Source organism: Macrobrachium nipponense, chromosome 9 (genome assembly GCF_015104395.2).
Source record: "Macrobrachium nipponense isolate FS-2020 chromosome 9, ASM1510439v2, whole genome shotgun sequence".
NCBI lineage: Eukaryota > Metazoa > Arthropoda > Malacostraca > Decapoda > Palaemonidae > Macrobrachium > Macrobrachium nipponense.
The window spans coordinates 54,238,256-54,255,177 of NC_061110.1; the positions used below are offsets into that span (position 1 = coordinate 54,238,256).

Here is a 16,922-nt window from a genome sequence, read left to right on the forward strand (position 1 = left end):
TTTTCACTTTCCATTGGATTTATAACTGCCTCTATCTCATTCTTCCTACTATTGTCTGTCTCATCCTTTTCTCTTTGATGCCTCAACATATCAAGCAGCGCATTTCTTCCTTCTTCAGTGTTTCTATCAAAACTGTATGGTATTTCCTGAATGTGTGTTTAATGTGCTCTCACAATATTTGAACCATATTTCAAAATCACTGTTTTGCCATCTTGACCAATGATTGTTGCTGGTCCTTTACATTCCTTGTGCTCTTCCCTCTTAAAATAGATTTGATCTCCATTCTTATGGACTTTACCAGTGGTCCTTACTTTGTGTCTTAGTGCCTGTTGTATTTTCTCAGAAGTTTCAGCAGCAATAAAGGCTTTTCTTGCAGAATGGCAAGCATTGAGATGTTTGGCAACCATTTCACTAGATGTTGTACCCTCCAGTGCAGGAAGTTCATCACTCATTGTACATAGTAGGTTAGGATTCCGCCCATACACGAGTTGATAAGGGCCAAAGCCCCCTACTACTTGAAGACAATTGTTTAGCATTGACTGCCCATGCTAAAGCTACTATTAAAGACAGATCTGGTTGCTCTGCCATCATTTTTGTTACCATTTCGTCTATAACTGCGTGATTACACTCGCACAGGCCATTACTGAAGGGAGAATATGCTGCTGTATGCATCACTTGAATATTTCTAGAAGCGTGTTATTTGCAAACTCTCCACCATTATCACACAAGAATTTCACAGGGGGTCCCAAACCAGTCCCTAACCATGTCTTCATAATTTTGTCTATTACTTCTTGTCACACAAGACTTGAGAACCTCGTTGCCATATCCACCATATGCAGAAAATATATATCCCCTTTTTTGTATTCCTTTAGGTCTAATGCCACTACTTCATTGAACTCCTTTGCCATATTCACACTAACAATTGGCCTTGATGGTGTTTTCTTATATTTCATGCATATCTCACAACTATCTGATACTACTTCAGCATACACAGCACATTTCATCCTTAACACCAGCATTCTTCAACAACTGAATCAGTCTTTTAGATGAGGGATGCCCGAATTGTTGGTGCAATTTTCCTATCTTTTCTTTTGCATTATCTCCCAAGGTCATCATTATTTCTTCTGTTTTCTTCCAGGCTTCTTTTGCATCCCTCAGTGGAAGGCAATAGTGTCCTGAGGAAGTGCACCTCAATTTCAACTTCTTCCATTAATTTCTGCAGTATCATTTTCTTTTCTAAGTCCAATTTCATTTGTGCTCTCTTCATAGATTTTTTACTGAATAAAAGGGGAATAGAGCAGTTCACCACATCTGCTATTACACTTGCTCTGTCACCTACAATGTTCACTGGAAATTTTACTTTCATCATTGACTTAAAAACATTACCATCACCAAACCTAAACGTTGTTTCACTTTCTTCTTCTATTTCTAATATTTCTTCGTCTGACAAAGACTGTGTAAGCTTTCAACCAATCACTACCACACACTGTTAGAACTGCAGGCTGTGTCTAGGATAGCACAATTAATAGATTCTGTCATCGACACCGACATCATTTTAGGATTTTCAATAACAGAATATAACTCTTCTTCCTTTACACTACTTAACATACACATTTTTTGGACATGCTGGAGACAGGTGGTACTCTGATCCACATAAATAACATTTCCTAACCTTACCATATATGTCAACTGAGTATCTCTGTCTATTTGTTTCACTTCTGTTTACTATGCTTCCTCTTCCTCTGCCTCTAAACCTTCCCTGTCCTCTTCCACATGCAGTAACATTTACCTCCTCCGTGCTAAATACTGGTTCAAATTTTATCACCACATCAGGGGTCTCACTCTCACTCCTGTTTGACACTGCACCCAATGATAACACTTCCTGACTACCAAAAAATTTCCTAAGGGCTTGCTGCAGGGAATCAAACATTTTATCTGTTTCACTAAAGGACACTGCTGTCAACACTATTTGTTTATCTTTAACCTCTAGCCCTGCACTGTCTAGTAACTTAAATACTAAAATATATTTTGGTATACTTACTTTGTACTTCTCCAGAACTGTACTTCTCTTCACAAATTCCAAAATGGACTTCTCCGTTGTATGTTCCTTCTCCTTTTTGTAGCTGTCAAACCTTGTCCATTCCTCATATGCTGCTGACATCTCATCCTTCTTGCACCACTTGTCAAAGTGTTGAAGCAAAACTTTCATTCCATCTTCAACTGTCAACTTATCAATATCCACTCCCTCGAAAATCTTACTCCTTACCTCACTTTCTTCTGGGAATGACAGGGCAACAGCCACCGCCTGTTTCTTTTTCTCAATGCTTGTGACAAGCTGCCATGCTTTTAGCTCGTTTCCAGCAGTCATAGCCCTTATCAGCACTGAAAACTGGCAATACCAGCTTACCGCCACATTCGCTGACGCTACTCTTGTTTACGATGTCTTAGCCTATTTTCTAAACTAGTACTTGTCAATCCCCTCTTTCCTGCCACAACCACGCTCTGCTACCATTTGTTGATTGTGTAGACCAGTGTGGTAGGGTAAATCAAAGGCAGACATAAAAACTGTGTTTATTTACCTCTCAGTCCTAACCTGACAAGTGCCTACATAGTTTCCAATCCTCTCCCCTTCCCGCTCACAACATAAACATAAACTAACCTCACAAACAAATGACAAGCGCGATGCGCAATGTTGTACACAAACATTCTCAGCAAAGTTAACAGTGGCCCTCCCCCTCCCCCAATGGATATGAATAATAGAACACTTTTCTTTCAATAAATCATTATTCATAGCAAAAATCTGCTTAATTAATGATTATTTCAACGACTGTACAGCAGCAAAACAACAAATACTATAGACTATTGTTCATTTGGGAGTGTTGTTAGTACTTAAGGAAGAGATTTATAACTGATACACTTTTTTTTTTATTTGGTATCCAAAGTCATTTGTGGAAAAAATTGAAGCATCATGTCAGATGTTGTCTCTCCCTCCTCCTCCTTTTTCAAAAGGGGTGTTCTCTATTTTGCCCAACTCTGTAACAGTAATATTATTAACTTTAATCATTTAATATGTACATATACATATTGTGCCAGTTTTACTTGCTCTGTTAAGTTTCTTGGTTTCCTGTTTAGGCCAATTCACTAAAATATGTATTATCTAGGCTTCAGGTGATCTTGTGGATCATACGCTAGCAATAACAATGCCTCCCTTTTTCCCCCTTTCATCCCAGTTTTCGTCATTTTCCTTATTTAATGCATCGCTCAGTTTATAATTAATAGATGACTGGACGAGTAAATAAACAAAACTTGAGATATAGTAACTAAATACTACTAGTAATATCTGTCATTACGTATTGGTAATTGTCAGTCATTATATTGTATTTTCTCTCTTAAGTTGTCATAGTATAATGCATCCTACAGGATTAAAGAGATTTCAATCAAATTTGGTAAAAATATCACAACTTTAATCTTTTCTTAAACTTCTAAACTGTGAGAAGGAAACTTTGTGGTATGCTTACTTGACTAATGAAGCCTTTCGGATAAGCACAAGGTTAATGACCTTCATCAAGACCATGAGCATGACTTTCATCTCCACTAAAAATACCTGCCATCAAGGACATTGTTTCACAAGTGCGTCCTGTCTGAAGAGGGAATTTTTTGGGTTTTGTTTGTTTGCAAGAATCACATTTGTGTTGTCTTCAACATTTCTTCTGTCAGATTGCTTTGAGAGAGAATGTGATCTGTAAGGCCAACTTTTAGTAATCAGAATTCCAGTTTACTAAATATGATTTTTGTTATTTCTAGTATTCTGTATGGTCTAATAAGAAATGGAATTAATTTAAAAATTAAAAGTTGGGTGTTCTGAGATGCATTCTCATTTTTAGCACCCAGTGCTGTAATATTAATCTAATAATCTCTAAGCTTGTTTTCAAAGGTTAGTTTGACCTTGACTGTTATCATAACTAAAAAAATAGTGCCATCAAGATGTTCATTTTCAAACAAAAATTGAGGAGAAAAATTATTACAAGAATCATTATGAAGTCTTCAACATTACTTTCATTAGAATGTTATTAGAGAGGAGTTGGTCACAAGTGCGTAGAACTTTTATATTTCATAAACACTATGATGAGAATGCTTCTTTAGGTAGTTAATATAATTTTGTTGTTGTAATTCTGCTTTTGCCGTATATTTCTGTGTATAAGAACCTTTAGTTAAGACGAGGCCAAAAATCATGGCAAATTTTCATGAATTTATCTCATATTTGTAGTATAGGATGACTTCTAGATTACAAAACTGGAATTTTTTTTTTGGAGAAAAGTTACTTATTTGCAAAAATTAAACAGTGCAACTATATTAATAATAATAATGATGCAAATAAAGATTGTTTTGCTTGTTGTATCCAATAACAGTATTACTATCTTATTACTGTATTACAGAATATAAACATTGTCATGCACATCATTTGCATTTGATATTGATTACATTCTCAAAATCTCGGCTGATTTGAGTATTATCGATATTTTCATGGCCATTATTTGTTAGAAGAGATATAATTCGGCGATCTCTATCATAAATTAACATAGTTTGGTTGAAAACGTGCACATATTACTTTACTTCATTGTATAAGCATTAAGTTGGTGTGATTTATCCAGTTCCGAACATCACTGCCACCTGGCCGTTATTTGTTTTATTCAGCCTCGGTTATAACCTGCAGCTGTAATTTACTAGTATTCTTTCTTGAGATCTCAATTGCATGAGAGATGAACAAAAATTTATTTCAATTTTACTCATGGAAGCCACCATTCAGAATCAGCAGGGTTTAACAACTTGACAATTTTCACGGAGCTCTTGATAAACTCTCAATAGAGCCGGTAAAGACGTCAGCAATTCGCTGTGTCTCAATTTGGTTTATGTCAATAGACGATAACAATAAATAATCGCTTCATCCAGAATTCTAAAAACAGGAATTTATGTGGAGGATGGAGGAGTATCTCTCTCTCTCTCTCTCTCTCTCTCTCTCAGAGAGAGAGGGAGAGAGAAACTATTGCCTTGGTTAGGAAGTAAAAAGTCAAATAATAGTTTGATTGAGAATTATTGAGAATAATGATGATTTTAATAAAACTTTTACTGTAATCATATTCCATGTATTATCGTGTTATAATATATGAACAGAGCAATGATGCGCCATTTGCATTCTGGTTTTGTTTACACCTATAAATAATCAGCTGGTCATGTTTTGCCAGTATCATCATTGTCTCTAGTTGCTGAATGGAACTTAATTCAGAACTACATTCCTTTCATAAATTATCAAAGCTGGGCTAATAATGCTGATTTTATATCATGTTTTTCATATATACATTGCCTAAAAGGGAAACCATTGTTTTGTTTACATTTCATCACCATTCTCAAACAACCGTTAATAACAGTACAATAATGAATGATGATTATCGTATACAATTATCATTCCTATGACTGAATTGTTCTAAACAGTTACAAACAGCTTTAAGTGCTGCCTCACATGATGTTCTTTGCGATTTTGTTATAAAAGCACGGGGGAACGTGAAACCAGTCATAAAATCACTTAAAAAATGCCATTGATGGTACCAAAGATGATTTGTATGATATCGATGATGAAGCTGAAGACGACTCACCAGAACCAAAATAGAATTTTGATGGCACATGTGACCAATCTTGTGATATGTATGAGAAACTTAATATAAATCGAAATATTGTGCTAGAGTCTTCCAATTTGTTGCAAAATAAAGGTAAATGATTGAATATTACTAGAATGTAAGAGTTTTAGCTTACAATTGCTTACAATTTTCTACCATTTCGGTCGAGTCAAAGTTGACCGAAGGTTGAAATTTTGGCACTTACCATGATTTATCTGAAAATATTTCAAAACTGATAAAAGCTACAACCATTGGTTGTTTTTTGTTGTATTCTACATGAAATTGCACACATTTTCATATATAAAACTATGTAATGGCTAATATAAAACGGTGCAAAAATTACGACAAAGTAATGAAAGAATTTCTGAGATGTGTCGCTGATGCTTTTTAGTGCGAGAAGAAAGAAATTTGCGCATTCGCACCTGGATAACGCTTGTAAACAAAACAACAGCTTGATCTGTGAACTTCCAGCATCCCTCAAGGCACGTGAATCAAAATATTTTGCCAAGTAGGCCTATAACTATTTTTCCATGAAAATAAAAAACTTTTTTGAGTCAACGTATTTTACGTCAATTAAGCACACAACAGACAATTTTAGTTGACGTAAAATATGTCCAATAGGCGTGTAAGGGTTAACGGCGCCATTATCTGGATATTGGTTTTGTTAACCAAAGATCAATGCTGTTAACTGGAGATCAGTGCCGCTAACCGGAGGGCGCTGCCGAAAATCCAGGTAACAGCATCGCTAGATAAGCCCCTAAAACTAACCAGGCCTGCCTAATTTGGAGTCTCTCTCTCTCTTCTTTTTTTTTTTCACGTTGAAAAAAATAGGTCCTTTAAGGGGTTAAAGCCTTTTGCTAGAGAAGTTTTTAAAGGCAGCTTATGGGAGATGTAACTTTTTGCCTCATATTTGTGAAACATTTAAATTTAGTATGAGATGTGTAAAACCCTAATCCTTTCATTGTGGTGGCAATGCTTACTCCTGAACCAAATATGATAGTAACCATCTATTCAATTTTGTGAGCATGAAGGTACACGTTGGTGTATGGAAGCACACCTTCATATCTAAAGATGGTAGTTGTCTATAGTTTTTGTACATGAACTTTCCTGTCAGATATATACTTAGCTATACGTCTCTGACGTCACGACAGAATTCAAAACTCGCGGCACACGCGACAGGTAGGTCAGGTGATCTACCTTACCCGCCGCTGGGTGGCGGCTGTAAGAACCAATCTCCCTTTCCAGCCAGAATTTTTCTGTCGCCGGTGACGACTACACCTGTGGTTGTTACCTCCTGACAGCTTTATTCGATTCTCGTTGCCGTGGATTTATTTGGACTGACTTTCGGTGAAGTACCTGATCTTGTTGGCTGGCATACGCATTTGTGGATTGTTTTTGGATATTGATTTGGATTTTTCTTTGATTTCGAGATGTCTGAGTTAGAGGTTAAGAAATCTTCTATGTTTAGGGTGTGCTCTATGGATGAATGCAAGGTGAGACTACCGAAAGCTACGGTAGATCCTCACTCAGTTTGCTTTAAATGTAGAGGGAAAGAATGTTCTTTTGTTAACCCGTGTAATGAGTGTGAGAAGTTGGATGAGGGTGAATGGAAGGCTCTTTCTTCCTACTTGAGGAAGTTAGAGAAAGACAGGGTGAGAAAGGCTTCGTCTAGGAGTTCTAGTAAGTCTCGTATTAGCGAGGTAGAAGAAAATCCTGTTGTAGCATTAGAACCTTCTCCAGTTTCAGCTCCTGCGCCCTGCATCGAACCTAAGGATATGACTACGGAAGTGGCAACCATGAGAGCCACGATCCTTAGCATGGAAAAGAAGATTCGTTCGTTGCAAGGTAAGAGTAGTGAAGGTGAATTGTGCAGTGACCCCAGTGCAGTGGAGGGTGCGTCTGATCGGCTCCTTAATGCTTCCAGGCCTAGACCTCTTCCAGACTCCCAGTCCCAGTGGAGGAGGAAAGTCAACAGCCGCAGGAAGGTTAGGGAGAACTCCCACCGATCAGGCGTCCTCGGTAGATCCTGATGTTCGTACCCAGGCTGCCCTTGTTCGCGCGAAGAAGGAGGTATTGCGCCAATGCTTCTCTTCTTCTTCCTCACCTTCGCCTAGAAGAGGATGGAGCGCCTCGGATTCTTCGCGTCCTCTGAAGAGAGCCTGGAAGGCTCCTGGCGCCTTTCCTTCCAGCCCGGAAGTTTTTCCAGAAGAGCCGGAAGTAGAGATCAAGAAACCCAGGATGGAGCAGGAGTTCTCGCCTCATAGTAGGCTTCGAGCCTCTTCTCCGGTGGAGATTTTGCAAGATCTCCAGCTCGAATTCTTGCTGGGCTGCAAGCGCAGATTTCGGCGCTGGCGGGCTCCTTGGCAGAGGAACGCGTCGGAAAGACGTCTCTCTCCCTGTCAAGAAGTCTAGGATTCCTTCGCCTGTGTTACCGTCTCAGTCAGAGTCGGTTCTCTCTCCTGTATCAGCGGATGGAAGGAGGCGCTCTTCCCTCGACAGACGCTTGTCGTCTTCCAGGCGTCAATCGCCCAAGAAGCTTTCTCCTGGTGACTACATCTCTCCAGTAGGAAGGGATCTAGCGCCTAGTAGGCGTTCGTCTAAAGACAGGCGTACAGCCTCGTCTTCTCGCTCATTTCCGAAGATCCTTCATTCTCCGGATAAGAGAGCCTACTCTTTGATGGATTCGTCAAGAGACAGGATCTCGCCTTTTGTTAGGCGCCTTGAGCCTAGTAGGCGCTACTCCCCAAGTAGACGCTCTCCCGCTCTCAAGCGCGGTGCGGAAGATAGGCGCTTTTCTCCTGATAGGCGCGGCTCTCCTTTTACCCGCTCTGTTTCAGCACAGGCGTGTAGAGCCTGAAAGATATGTCTCTTGGGAGACTACATTTTGAAGAGACACACAAGTCTGGATCGAAGTTTGTGGAGCATGGTAGACGCCGGTCACCTAGTAGGCGACCTTCTCCAGGGCTTCGCTCTCCTGTAAGTAGGCGCCAAGAGCCTAGTAGGCGTTCGCCTCATGGTAGGCGCAGCTCGCCTGGCAGCCGCTCTCCTTTGAACAGGCGCATGGATCCTGTTAAGCGCCTTGAACATAGTAGGCTCTCCTCTCCTAGCAGGCGCTCCCCTTTGGAAGCCCGGGATTCTAGGAGTAGGATTAAGGATCAAAGAGCACGCACTCATCAGAGTAGGAAGGACTCATTCGAGAGGAGCTCTCCAGAAACTTTGGCTTCCCCTGATAGGCGCCAGTCTGCCACTAGACACTCTCTAGACAGACGCACTTCTTTAGAGAAGGCTAACTGCCCTCGTAAAGAAGCGGAGGGTTCTTCAGTGGATGAAGTTGAACCTTCAGAAGAGGATTTGGTGAAGGACTCATCAGTTTCGTCCTATAAGATCCTTACAGATCTCCTTCTTCAAGAGTTTGGAGACTCCCTTACTCCCGTCGCTCCTCCGTCTCCTCTCTCTTTATTCTCGACTTCGAAGAAGACGAAAGTTTCCTCTTGTGTAGGATGAAGCCAACCATCTCAATGAAGAAGGCTTTGAGAGGTTTTGGTGATTGGCTGCTTTCTAAGGAAGAGAAAGGGAAGACTGTGTTTTTCTTTCCCTCCTTCCAAGCTTACGGGCAGACTGGGGTTTTGGTACGAGTCTGGAGAACCCCTAGGCCTGGGTCTTCCTTCATCGGCAGATGCGGACTTCTCTTCTCTGGTAGATGCAGCACGACGCTCGGCTCTTTTGTCTGCTAAGACTACCTGGGCTATGAACGAGCTTGACCACCTGCTGAAGGGAATGTTTAGAGTCTTGGAAGTATTCAACTTCCTTGACTGGTCTTTGGGGGTCTGGCTAGAAGGACTCAGAACCCGGATGCTATTTCGCCAGAAGATCTCAACAGTGTTCTAACGTGCATTGATAAAGCAGTTAGAGATGGATCGAGCGAAATAGCCTCCCTGTTTGGAGCAGGGATCCTTAAGAAGAGATCAGTCTTCTGCTCTTTTCTGACTAAGTCTGTTTCGCATGCCCTAAAGAGCCTCGCTTCTGTATTCGCCAGCTCTCGCCTCTGCTATTTCCGAAGAAGATAATCCAGGACATCTCAGGATCTATCTCTGCGAAGGCAACTCAGGACATGCTCGCGCAGTCGGCACGGAAGCCTAGGACCTCCTTCCAGACGAAGACGAAGAAGGAGACTCCAGCTAGACAGGAGCCCTTTCGAGGGGGCCCTCCTTCGAGAGCCTCTACCTCGAGAGGTAATAGACCTTTTCAAGAGAGGTAGATCCTTCTCACGCTCTGCCAGAGCTAAGAAGTAGGGAAGTAGTCCTCCAAACACCAGTAGGTGCCAGGCTTCTAAGATTCTCGGAAGCCTGGGCAAAGAGAGGAGCGGACAACTGGTCCCTCTCGATTATCCGGAAAGGATATCTGATTCCCTTTACGGAAAGACCACCGTTGACAACGACTCCGAGGGAGTTGGTGGCCAGGTACAGGGATCCCATCATGAGCCTTGCTTTAACACAAGCAGTGGAACAAATGTTCGAGAAAGAGGCTATAGAGCTAGTGAGCGACCCTTGCTCAGCGGCTTTTACAAACCGCCTTTTTCTAGTTCCAAAAGCCTCAGGAGGATGGAGACCGGTTCTGGATGTAAGCGCCCTGAATTTCTTTGTAGAAAAGAGGAAGTTCGCCATGGAGACGACATCCTCAGTGTTGGCGGCCCTTCGGCCAGGGGACTGGATGGTGTCCCTAGATCTTCAGGACGCTTACTTCCATGTGCCTATCCATCCTTCTTCAAGGAAATACCTCAGGTTCATGATGGGAGGAAGGATATTCCAGTTCAGGGCTTTGTGCTTCGGCCTTTCAACAGCCCCTCAGGTCTTCACAGGCCTAATGAAAAATGTAGCAAGATGGCTACACTTGGAGGGAGTCAGAGTGTCCCTTTTCTTGGACGACTGGCTAATCAGAGCCAAGTCGCAGAAAAGATGTTTGGAGGACCTACAAAAGACCCTTTTCATGGTAAGTTCTCTGGGACTTTTGGTGAACTTTCAAAAGTCTCAGTTGATCCCCAGTCAAGATCGTATCTATTTGGGGATTTGGATGGCTTCTCTGGATTTTCGGGCTTTTCCGTCTCCAGAAAGGATAGCCCGAGGGTCAGAGAAAGTCAAAGCCTTCCTAGAGAAAGACGTATGCACAGCGAGGGAGTGGATGAGTTTGTTGGGGACACTCTCCTCGTTGGAGCAATTCCTTTCTCTAGGAAGGTTGCACCTCAGACCTCTCCAGTTCTTTCTACATCGAAACTGGAGGTGTCATTCGCAAAACCTAGAGTTCTCCTTCGAGATCTCAAGGGAAATCAAGAAGGACCTCTCTTGGTGGGCCAACCCTCTCAGGTTTGCAGAAGGGATGTCCCTTCACATTCCGAACCCCAACCAAGTGTTGTATTCCGACGCCTCGGAAACAGGTTGGGGAGCAACGCTCGGCTCAAGAGAAGTGTCAGGCACCCGGAAGAAGGAACAGGTGACCTGGCACATCAACAAGAAGGAGCTGATGGCGGTTTGGCTAGCTTTGAAAGCTTTCGAGCCCCACGTCCTAGCTTCAGCAGTACAGATCAACTCGGACAACACCACGGCCCTGGCTTACATCAGGAAGCAGGGGGGGACTCACTCTTTCTCCCTGTACGAGACAGCTTGAACTTCTGCTTTGGGCAGAGCAAAGGAAGATTTGTCTCCTTACCAGGTTCGTACAGGGAGAAAAAGAACGTCAGAGCAGACCTCCTCAAGCAGGAAAGATCAAGTCCTGCCTGCAGAGTGGACTCTCACGAGGATGTTTGCCAGGACCTGTGGAAGCTTTGGGGCAAGCCTCATATAGACCTCTTCGCCACAGCCAAGAATGCGAGGATAGCCAACTACTGCTCTCCGATATCGGACCCGAGGGCAGTGTCGATAGACGCGTTTCTACTAGATTGGAAGGGTCTAGACATGTATGCTTTTCCTCCATTCAAGATACTGGGAGAGACTAAAGAAATTTGCAGAATCGGAGGCAGCAAGGATGACGCTGGTAGCTCCGTTCTGGCCCGCACAAGTATGGTTCACAGAGGTACTGGAATGGTTAGTAGATCTTCCGAGAACATTACCACAGAGGATCGATCTGCTCAGACAACCCCACTTCGAGAGGTATCACAAAAACCTCCCCGCTCTAGATCTGACTGGCTTCAGACTGTCAAAAGTTTGGTCAGAACGAGAGGCTTTTCTGCAAGAGTTGCAACGGCTATCGCAGCAGCAAGAAGGCCTTCTACCCTTAGAGTCTACCAATCGAAGTGGGACGTCTTTCGGCGATGGTGTAGGAACCATCACTTTTCCTCTTCCAGTACCTCTGTGACCCAAATAGCAGACTTCTTACTTTTCCTTAGGGAAGAAAGTGGATTGGCGGGTATCAACCATTAAAGGCTATCGTAGCATGCTATCTGCAGTGTTTAGGCACAGAAACTTAAACATTTCAGAAGATAAGGACCTTCATGATCTAATAAGATCGTTTGAAACATCCAAGAAGGTATCTCCAGGGATTCCGAGTTGGAATCTGGATGTAGTACTACGTTACCTGAGGTCCAATAAGTTCGAACCGCCTCAGTCTGCCTCGTTTAGAGACCTCACGAAGAAGACAATTTTTCTCATGGCATTGGCTTCCGCAAAGAGGGTTAGTGAACTCCATGCACTAGAAGGAAATGTGGGATTCAGAGGAGATGCAGCTATCTGTTCGTTCCTTCCTTCGTTCTTGGCTAAGAACGAGAACCCCTCAAATCCTTGGCCTAGGAGCTTTGCAGTCCAAGGCTTGTCTGCATTAGTAGGCGAGGAAGCAGAGAGGTCGCTTGTTGCCCAGTACGAAGTTTAAAGTTTTATCTACAGAGAAAGAAAAAACTTAAGGGCAATGATGTCAACCTTTGGTGCTCTGTAAGAGATCCAAGGAGGACTCTTTCGAAGAATGCGCTTTCTTTCTTTATCAGAAGCCTGGTGAAAGAAGCGCATGCGATATGTGATGAAAGTCAATTCAAAGTTCTTAAGGTCAAAGCTCATGAGGTAAGAGCTATTGCCAACGTCATTGACTTTTAACAAAAACATATCCCTGAGTAATATTATGAAGGCAACATTCTGGCGTTGCAACTCAGTCTTTGCAAACCACTATCTGAGAGACGTCAAAATTACGTATGAAAAGTGCTTCGGGTTAGGCCCGTACGTATCGGCGGATTCGGTGCTGGGGCAGGGAGCTGAGACATATCCTTTGTAGTATATATTTTTCCCCTTGTTAGGTTGTAAGTTTTTGGTTGTTTGAAAGAACATGCGGGTAGGCATGTTTTTCATTTCGTAGTTCTAACAATGATTAGATTGGTTAGGTGATCGGTTTATGTTTGAGCTCCTTGCAATGATAGTGGTTAGTTCTGTCATATAAGTGGGCGAATCCCCGTTGACAGATCCCTGCTCGGATTCTATCAAGTAGCGGATAACCAAATCCCTTTGATAGACCCAAAGAGTCTGTCAGCTGTAGGTCACGCCCTCGCTGAAGCTCTTAAGGCAACGCAGACTCATAGACAGTAACTACGAAGTCTTCTGCCTAAACAGGTAAGAACCAAGGTTGTATTTACATCCTACAACTAGTGTTGTTTTCCCCTTTTTTCCATGTTTATTTTGCTGTCTCTTTCCCTCCACCAAGGGTGTCAATCAGCTAAGTATATATCTGACAGGAAAGTTCATGTACAAAAATGTTATTGTTAGTATACAATAAGGTTTTGTACATACTTACCTGGCAGATATATACGATTGATGGCCCGCCCAGCCTCCCCTCAGGAGACAGGTGGAAGGAAAAATTCTGGCTGGAAAGGGAGATTGGTTCTTACAGCCGCCACCCAGCGGCGGGTAAGGTAGATCACCTGACCTACCTGTCGCGTGTGCCGCGAGTTTTGAATTCTGTCGTGACGTCAGAGACGTATAGCTAAGTATATATCTGCCAGGTAAGTATGTACAAAACCTTATTGTATACTAACAATAACATTTTGAACTGTCAGTTATTTGCTTGAACTCAGGCACAGGAGTCACTAGTACTCTGAGATACAGTCCTTTTCCCTGTTAGGATCTTCTGTCAAGTCTCGCTTCGAGGGTTTTATACCTTGTGGTTCCAATGTCTGGCAACATCACTCGCCAGTAAGGATCGCACAACAGTAAGAATGTTGGGAAGCTTTTCCCTCATTAAAAAGATTTAGTTCGCTTGGCTAAAATTGTTTCTCTGGGTCTACTAAACCACCACACTCATTCAATGTGGTAGTCAGCTAAATTTAATGGTAGGTAAGATTCATTCCAAATAGTGGAAATTTTTATGGTAAAAATGGTTATTTGGAGACTTACCTACTGTTAGTGGAAACCCACCAAGCCTCCCCACTGCTTAGTGGTGGTTGTGAAGAATTCTGACAAGAACATAAACATTCCAACGACACCTGGTGGGAAACGGGTAATTACAGAGACACACTAGTGGGTTTTGAATGTCAATTGCATTTCATGTTTTGAAGTTATAAGCTAACTTTAAAAGTAGGTAAGTATGCAAATGATTTATTTCATCATAAAAATTTCATTTTTGGAAATTCTAATTTTTTATGCAACTCCATGTGTTTTTTTTTTTTTTTTCATGTATTTGATAAAATAAGTTCTCTTGTAATTGTTATTTATTTAATAAATATTATATATTTTCAGGAATGGAAACAGCAGGTGATATCTTGGAAGATGGGGAGAATGGTACAGTGATTACTGTTGGCCAAGGAGGTTGTCACAAAATTCCACCTTTAATGGAGGCAGTTCATTTAAAAGATCATCTGTCAGCTAATCCTTCTGAATATTCATACTTTGATCAGCATAGAATGACGGCTTGGGCTGGCCCACAGCATTGGAGATTGAAACCATTGTCTAAAGGTAGGTTTGTTTTCTATTTGTTGTTTAGGAATTTTGTGGTTCCTTGCATAAGAGTGCTGTATTTTTCTTTGGAAATTGTAACTTTGCTGGCATTCATGGTGCTGTGTTGGTATTTTAAATGGTTTAAGCGTCAGGTCGGACAAATTTCACATTTTCCTTGGTAATATACGTTGCATTAATATGAACATATTTAATGTGTTGTTTCAGCATCATTTAGATATAAAAAAGTATAGGCAGTCTCTGGTTATCGGCGGGCGTTCTGTTCCCGGCAGGGTGCTGATAAGCAAAAACCTTCATTAACCGAAACTTGGCGATTTATGGTGCCAAGTTTCGGTTAATGGCACCTTTGTTGGGTATGTTATGGCGCCATAACTATTACCGGCACCTTATGGCCCCGATAACCAAAACTTGGCCCGTTATGGCACCATAAATAGTTGATTATATGGCACTAGACAACACCATAAAACCGGATCACCATTAACGGAGTCCACCAATAACCAGGGACTGCCTCTACTCTCAATAGCTTTTTAATTGTGGTCAGGCAAATTTTTACCTTCACCCAAGATCATGTCGTCAAATTTAGTGTCACAAGGTGTTTGCTTTTTCCTGATAATTTTGCTTACATTCAGTATCAAGTTAGACACATTTTCACTTTAACCCAAGATCATTTTTTGGTCATGTTTCCAGGTTAGCTGACCTGGATAGATGTCTCTGCAGTTTGTCACATGTCAGCCATATTAGACATGCATTTTTATTCATGTCTTGACTGTTCCTAGGTTCACTATTCTTTTGCCTTTTAGATAGATGGAAGTTTTCTCTCTCCTGTAACCTAATTTTTCCTGAAAGTCAGTGCTGTCAACTGCTCTGGCCACAGTTTTCTGGGTTTTACTTTGCAGCAGATCATTACACTAACACAGATTACTAAATCACCTCCAATTTTTTACCATGATCACTTTTTCAGTTTTGCGATTTCAATTAGCATTAAAAAAGTAATTTATACACAGTACATTAGTTCGTACTTTCCAGTTGTTAAGATAGTCTTTTAGTTCACCAGCTTCATAAGTAGCTGTCTAAAAGTAATAAACCTTTGATTACCTTAAGAATTTCATTCTTTTACAATGTTAGCTTTTTTCATATATGATTCTTTTATATACATTCTCATTTTTCATAATGGTAGCATATTTGTGAGGCTTTTTCTCCTAATTAGCTGAGTTCTTACCTATTTTTGGTCTGGTAAATATGGGTTATTTTTTACAATAGGTCTCCTCTTTTCTGTTCTTATTAGCTGTACGGACCACATATACTAGTGTGAATGATGGGTTTTTGCTCCATATGTTATGAGGTTTCATGAACATTTTTCATTTTTTTTTAGATTTACCTTGTACCATATTTTGTTGCATATGAAACACACTATTGTGGATCATATTTTGGAAAAATAATAGTAACGATCTTTTCCCTGAACTTAGAAACCTCCGTAATATTTTGAAGAATCTTATTGGTATCCAAGTGATTGCTGTAAAAGAGAAACACTAAAAATTGCATTTTTAGTCATGGTTAGGTGCCCCCAAAAGATATGTTTCTTTTTAACCCAACCCCTAAAGTTAACATGTGCTTAATCCCCTGGGCAGTGCCACTGGTGGTAATGATATCTGTCAGTAAGGAAAAACATGCTACATTTCTCCCATAAACTTTTAATTGTATCAGCTCATATATATTCATATTTCTGCATGCTTCATTTGTATTTATGTAGCAACTTAGAATCAATCCAATTTTATTTGTTGGGGCATAATTTTCCTACATTCCTTAAAAATTGTTTCTGATTTTTCTTAACCTGGCTGGAAGTTTTGTAAGTGCATACCAACTTTTGTAAGCACTGTAATTTGGTTAATAATTTCTGATTATGTCAGTGTCACAAAGGTATATGACCAATAGTACATAATCCCTAGTTTGTTCATGAAACTTACCTGTCAGATATATATATAGCTGTATTCTCTGAAGTCCGACAGAATTTCTAAAAACTTACGACACACGTAGTGGGAGTAGGGTGGTTAGTACCCATTCCCGCCGCTGGGAGGCGGGTATCAGGAACCATTCCCATTTTCTATCAGATTTCTTCTGTCGCCGGTGTTGTAAACATCTGTTTACAGCACCTCCGCCTCAGGATTTTGGAAAACTTTCTTGGCTTGAGTATCCTCTTGACTTTTTGGTTATTTGTTATTGGATCGATAGCTTGGCATACGTGACTTTGGATTGTTTTTTGAATTTGGCTTGGTTTTTTCCTTAAATATGTCAGGTTCTAGTTCGGCTAGTGCCAGAGTGTGTATGAAAG

The 16,922-nt window shown here is 41.2% G+C and overlaps 1 protein-coding gene across 1 annotated transcript in view; it reads left to right on the forward strand.

The window, feature by feature from the left end:
* The window catches only part of LOC135218360 (condensin complex subunit 2-like), a 230,946-nt gene that overhangs the window by 103,314 nt on the left and 110,710 nt on the right, over nt 1-16,922 (forward strand). The window contains exon 9 of the mRNA XM_064254600.1: nt 14,378-14,593. Within this exon, the coding sequence (XP_064110670.1) occupies nt 14,378-14,593 (216 nt within the window). The remainder of the gene's footprint in view (nt 1-14,377; nt 14,594-16,922) is intronic.